This window comes from Carassius gibelio, chromosome A5, assembly GCF_023724105.1.
Source record: "Carassius gibelio isolate Cgi1373 ecotype wild population from Czech Republic chromosome A5, carGib1.2-hapl.c, whole genome shotgun sequence".
NCBI lineage: Eukaryota > Metazoa > Chordata > Actinopteri > Cypriniformes > Cyprinidae > Carassius > Carassius gibelio.
This window is the reverse complement of record NC_068375.1, coordinates 39,335,770-39,342,439: the sequence shown is the minus strand read 5'-3', so window position 1 is coordinate 39,342,439 and position 6,670 is coordinate 39,335,770. Positions and strand designations below refer to the sequence as shown.

The 6,670-nt window shown below is 36.9% G+C and overlaps 1 protein-coding gene across 1 annotated transcript; it reads left to right on the top strand.

Moving 5' to 3' along the window:
- Nucleotides 1-1,805: 1,805 nt before the first annotated feature.
- On the top strand, nt 1,806-5,657 carry LOC128014923 (FAST kinase domain-containing protein 5, mitochondrial). The gene is made up of 2 exons (XM_052598634.1): nt 1,806-1,986; nt 3,131-5,657. The coding sequence occupies exon 2, from the start codon at nt 3,143-3,145 to the stop codon at nt 5,510-5,512; it is 2,370 nt and encodes a 789-aa protein (XP_052454594.1). The 5' UTR covers nt 1,806-1,986; nt 3,131-3,142; the 3' UTR covers nt 5,513-5,657.
- The last annotated feature ends 1,013 nt before the right edge of the window (nt 5,658-6,670 follow it).

The following is a 6,670-nucleotide window of genomic DNA, read 5'->3' as shown; positions in this document are numbered from 1 at the left end:
TAAAACATTCATGTTTTCGTTTTATTTACTTTATTAACAAATGTATGTGTATTAGCAGCGTTTGCTCAAGTTAAAGAAGTTGTTAACATGAAAATCTGCTGTTTATTTATTTCTCTCGATGTGCACACTTTTATAGCATTATGTGTATTGGGATCGCTAATCATTTGAGTCAGTTCGGGAGTTCGGAGCGGGATCGCGAATCATTTGAGTCAGTTCGGGAGTTCGTAGCGGGATCGCGAATCATTTGAGTCAGTTCGGGAGTTTGTAGTGGGATCGCGAATCATTTGAATCAGTTCGGGAGTTCGTAGCGGGTTCGCGAATCATTTGAGTCAGTTCGGGAGTTCGTAGCGGGTTCGCGAATCATTTCAGTCAGTTCGGGAGTTCAAAGCGGGATCGCGAATCATTTGAGTCAATTTTACGGATCGCGAATCATTTGAATCAGTTCTGGAGTTTGTAGCGTGATCGCGAATCATTTGAGTCATTTTGGGGATCGCGAATCATTTGTATCAGTTCGGGAGTTCGTAGCGGGATCGCGAATCATTTGAGTCAGTTTGGGGATAGCGAATCATTTGAATCAGTTCAGGAGTTCGTAGAGGTTTTTTGCGAATCATTTGAGTCAGTTTGGAGTTCGCAAATCATAGCTGTATATGGATAGGCATTTTTAACTAATTTAGTAGCTAGTTCTAATTACGTTTTCCACGCTTGTTTAGGTGTGAAATGTGAACTCGTATTTTTTGTTTTTATGATGTGCCTTTTAACAGTATCAAGTATATTAAAAAACTAAACAAATCGTGCCTAAAAAGTGCACGCATCTAGGCTAATGTAAAGTTACATGATGAAGTCATACTAGTGCGCGTGTGCATTTCGAGTGCGTTCTTTCACTGCATTATTCGTTGTATTCAAATGCATTTATGAATGCATGAGTATGATCACAAAATTCGAGATATGAACCCTTTGTGCCAAAAGGGTTCTTTCTTGTCATTATAGAACCTTTTTGGCATAAAAAGTTCTTTGGAGTTGAGTAAAGAACCCTATGGTTATAGAATCCCAATGATCCCTTTCTTCTAAGAATTTGTTGTCATATGATAATTTATGAAATATTAGGTAAAAATAAAAACTACAGCAGAAATAATGATTTTAAATGACTAATTGCTTACATTTTTGTCTTGTTTGTAATTTGTGTATTAAATTGACCATTGTTTTTATAGTTTCTGCAAAAATATGTTGGGTTGTGCAATTACTGTAAAAACTGTAAATCAAAACCATCTGTGTGTGTGTGTCTATATATATATATTTGTTTTGATCAATAACTGTTAGTACTGTAAAATCATGAATATTATATATAAAATTACAATTACAAAATCATGAATTAGATATATAATAGATAATAGATGAGTTAAATATTTCACAACATTTAAAAATATAAATGTATAGGAATATATAAAAATAATCATAAACATATATATATATATATATATATATATATATATATATATATATATATATATATATATATATATATATATATATATATATATATATATTATGTGTGTATATATGTAATTCACATTAATAATCGTAAATGAACGTATATTAATGTAATAAATATATAAATAAATAAATAATTACATTTAATATATTTATATTCTATTCAAATTATAAACTTTCAGATTTGTATTTATTTATTTGTACTGTAGAAATACACAATCTACAATCCCATCAAGAACGTGACAAAAATGTGAGCAGATAATAATAATAATATATATCTTTTTGGCCTACGTATGATCATCGCTGCAGTCTCGGGACTGACTGTGCGCGTGTCCGCTGTTTGTCTCCTGCGAGCTTCCGTAGCGCGCATGACATTGGCACTCACTACACACATGCTTTCTATGTGGATTCAGCACATAAATGAGTGTTTTTACAATGTGTCTTAATTAAATAAATACTTAGTTGACTCGAATAGCTTGATGAATACACGCGCTGAAGGTAAGTCCATCATTCTACACTCATTCGTGCTCAGTTTGTTGTTTTCTGGTTGTTTTCACCGTCTGCTGTCAAGGACGTGCGGTAATTTATGTTTGATTAAAGACGTTTCGCCAAACGGAAATAATGCCTTGTTTAACTGTCTTTTAAGTCAGTGTTTTTTTTTAAACACACGTCATAAAATAAAGCTTGAACATTGATTAAATTCTTGTTTGACGAAGCGAAATACTGAATCTACGATTTTTTTATTTTATTTTTAATTATACTTTGCGAAGCGACTCTTTCATAGAAACAGAAAACACGACAATCTCTTCATATTGTATTTAATATTTAGAGGCTCTGTTTATGTTCTCTCCTGTGTCAGTCAGTTTCGTTACAGTACAGAATCGCTGATATAATAGGAAGTGATTATTCCAAAATTAAGTCTTGTAAAAGCATGCACAGACCCAAATTTAAAGTTACCATGAAATAAAATTCTGACTTTTTAAAAATGGAATATTGACGTTTTTATTGATTAATCTGTGCACATTATTATTATTATTTCAGACATCATCTTTAATTAAAAACATTACATATTCATCACTCATCATTTAGGGAAGAAATTGGAATAATTGCATTTTTTTGTTTCATGCCGACTTTAATATGAGTTTAATTTTAATCTTTAGATGTCACATCAGGTTTAACATTAAGTTGTGTTTTGAATAGTGATAGACGATTTGAGACATAAAGTAATAAACGTAGAAAAATAAATAAGTAACAATTTTCGAAAGTTAAAATAGGCTATTTATATTCACCTAGCTTGTGTAAAATAAGTTTTCTTTGTATTTCATCAAGCTTGTGTACATTTCAGTTGCAGGTGCCAGAATTAATGATACTAGGTATAATTTAGATAATAACTCCTGAGATGTATCTAAAGGCATTATAATGGAATGCATTTCTGTTCCTGTTTCACAGACTAAAATAATTAATATTTGCTGCAGCTTTTGTAGACGGGTTGCATAATAATAATTCAGCCATTAAAAGTGAGAAGAATTAGTGATAATGATTTAACACCAAATACCTGACTTTTGCTTTTAAAGAAGTACAATATTCAGACACTGTTGATCTTTAAAGTAAAAACATAAATCTCTTTTATGATCCTTTCCAGTGCCTGCTATTGATGTCTGCGACAGTGCTGTTTCATCATGTGGCAAAGCGCCATCTTTATGCCAACATACAGCGCGTTTTCATCTTTAGTTCCCAACGTTTGTCATCAAATGTGGAGAATGGAGAGCAAAAGAGAGAAGAAGAGACTGAAAGCACACTGGTATACAAACCCTCGGCTTACTACAAGAGACCGTCGACACGTTCTTCTATTGTGGGCCGCTCCGAAGCTGAAGAAGAACTGTCCGTCAATCGTCCCTTAAACCCTGCTTTCCGTCAAAAGCGTAGCCCGTGTAGTATTAGCGCCTCACGACGGGTCTCCAGTACCAGGAATACGCTGTTAAACACAGCTTCAGACCGAGTAGCCGTTCCGACCCCAAACGCCACCAAAGAGCCAAGTGTCAACAGCGCCCCACGAGCCTTTCAGAGATGTCGGCCTGAATACCGCAACATGACCCATGACCTCTCCCAATGCTCGTCTACTGTAGACCTCAACGAGGCCTTGTTAGTTCTACATAAAGCCACGGTACAAAAAAGCAACATGGAAGCTTCAGAAGTAACTCATTCCTTGTCCAAACTTGGTCAGATTCCCCAAGAACAGATCGTGGTCGTAAGGGGCGACAAGCGATTTAATATGCTCCTGCGGTACAGCGTGGAGATCCTGCAAAACTTCACAACGCCGCAGTTATTGGATGCCCTGAGGGCTTTCGTGAACTTGGCCTTGCCTCATTCTCATAGTATTCTGGGATTGTATGAAACCGAGTTCTGTCGGCGATCCGGCGAGATGGAGCTTCACCAGTTGCTGCTCGCCGCCGACTTCTGGCGATGCCTCGGCCGAGCTGTTCCTAAGTACCTCGAGAGGCTCTTTGACAACGTGAGCCGAAATTATAACCAAATGGGTATTCCAGAGTTGGTGCAGCTCTTGTACATAATCGGAGAAGGCAGGAGATGTCCTGATACCCTCGTTCAACCCCTTGAGTCTTTACTTATGCGTCATTTGAACCAGTTGAAGCCTGAAGAACTGGGCGCCGTTTGTTTAGGCCTCTTCAAATCCCAACGCTCCCTGTCCGAGAGAGCGACGCGCCGGCTTGTGGACAGGGCTCTTGCTGTAGTTGAGGATATGAGTGACTTCGGGATCGTTAATGTAATGAAGTTTATGCGATTTAGCTATCTAGACCATCTCCCGTGGTTGGAAGCCATGGGATCGGAGATTCCTCGACGTGCCCCGCACATGGAGGTGCAAGGACTCATGCACGTCATCTTGGCGTTCTCCGCTCTGCACTACCGAGATGATCGCGTTCTCTTGGCTGTGGCTAAACGATTACCTGACGTGGTCAGTCGGTGCCGGAGTAAAGATGCTGCAAAGATGCTGTGGGCCTTTGGGACTCTAGGAGTCCTTCCCAACCAATGTCCCAACCTTTATCCGTGTCTCACTGCGATCTTACGAGAACGGCAAGTGGAGTTTCAGCGATACCCGGAACATCTGTTGACTGCTTTGCTCGGTCTGGCTTTTGCCGGTCTGTTCCCTGAAGACCTGCTCAGTCTGGCTTTATCTGCAGAGTTTGTCAACAAGGCTTGTAATTCCCAAGAGCTTGAGTTGAGGAAAGACTTATTCACCTTAGACGGAACGGTAGGCTTGGAGTTACCCGAGTCGACGATCCCAAGACTTAGTCTTGCAATTCGGGAAGAAGTGACCAAACAGCTGTGGGATTTTGCTCAATCAGATATCTGCCAGAAGCCAGAGGTGCTCGAGGCTGAAGATGTGTTGCGGAAACTTCTCGGTGGAGAGGTGTTTGTGCGCAAACATATGATTCTTCCACATTTGCGCTCAATTGACTTGGAAGTGCACTTAGACCAAAATGACCAGCCTGTTCCTGTATCCTCCGGACATGGGCAACAAAATCTCGCCTCCCAAAACTTGAATGCAAGGCCCTCTGGAGTTACCATAACTGACGACCTACTAGCTCAACTAACTAATACACAAAAGAGTCCACTGCAGCAGTCCAACAAGTTCCTCCAAAAGCCAGAGGTCCACACAGTTGAACCAGTCCGAGAGAGAGAAAGTATTTTCAATGTGGGTATTGACTTGACGGACAATCTTCTGATGGCGTTGACCAAATCCCGAAAGCGGTCGTCTCGCCTTAGTGATTCTAAACCATCTATTCAGAGACTTGCTGTTCAAGTGACACACAGGAATCACTATTGCTACAGAACTGAGCAGTTGCTTGGATTACATGCACTGAAGAGGAGACAACTTGCGCTGGCTGGATACAGAGTCGTAGAGTTGCCCCATTGGGAATGGTTTCCCTTGCTGCGACGCTCCTATGCAGAGAAACTCGCCTATCTGCACTGCAAGATATTCAGCTGTTCTGACTCCAAAAAATAGACTGATTGAATTCTCTACATATGTGAACTACCAGGTTTTACTCAACCTAGAGATAACATTTCTGTTTTATACTAAACCACAGCACTGATGTTTCTTGTTTTGTTGCACATTTGGAATTCAATAAATGAAAAATTGTGCTCTACAATGTTTGTTAAGCAGTTCTTTGATATAAGTGCTTTATTCTTTGATTTTACATTTTTAAAGATGATTAGGTCAACCCTCCTGTTTAAAACAGTAAATTAGAAAAATACTAAAGATTCAGGGAAAAACTTAGAAAATGTATTGTATCCAATCAGAGATTACAAATATTAAATATGTAAGAAATATAATAATTCCCATTTGTTTTTATTGTATGCACACAATCAAAATTTTAGTTAAATTCCAAATATTACATTAGGACAGTCTGTTATTGTTATTATTTATCTTCAAATCACTTTAAAACCAAATTAACAAACATATATTTCATATAAATATTTTACAATACATTTTCTAAAGCACCTAAGTCAAAATTTGTACAATATATTTATAGAAAAATAATACTGAACACTTTATTGCCTTATTATGAATTAGCTCCCTGCTTTACTATAAATCAATGTGAACATCTGTCTACTAAATTTATTAATGCAACTTTACCATTGCTAATAATGATGTTCTTTAACATGCAGTAATATATAAATGTTGTGTTATTAGTGAATAATAGTTTAATACTGATATAAATAATATCTTATCTATCCATTTTTACCTTAGTTACCCGCATGTATTCAAGATACTATGTAATGAAAACGATTGAAGAGTTTAATAATATTGGTAATTCCTCTTATATGGTAACTGTTTAGTCTTTATATACAAATATTGATCATGAGAATGGATTGTTTGCTTTGGAATATTTTATGAATAGTAGGCCTGAAAATGGAAAATTTGACTCTTAACAACAATATATATTTGTCTTTCAAGATAAGATTTAAGGTTAAAAGTAAAGGTTGTTGGGGCATGTTATATCCCTTCTTATGCTGGTTTATTTTTAGAAAAATGATAAAAAGATTATATACTGAATTTACTTGAATAATATAATTTTTTGGAGATGTTATATTGATGATGCTAGTTTTGGGGGTTCAGAGGAAGATTTGATTTAATTTCACCAATATTTTAATAATACTA

Coding starts and splice junctions, on each gene's coding strand:
- LOC128014923 (XM_052598634.1), top strand. CDS start 3,143: ATGTCTGCGACAGTGCTGTTTCATCATGTGGCAAAGCGCCATCTTTAT.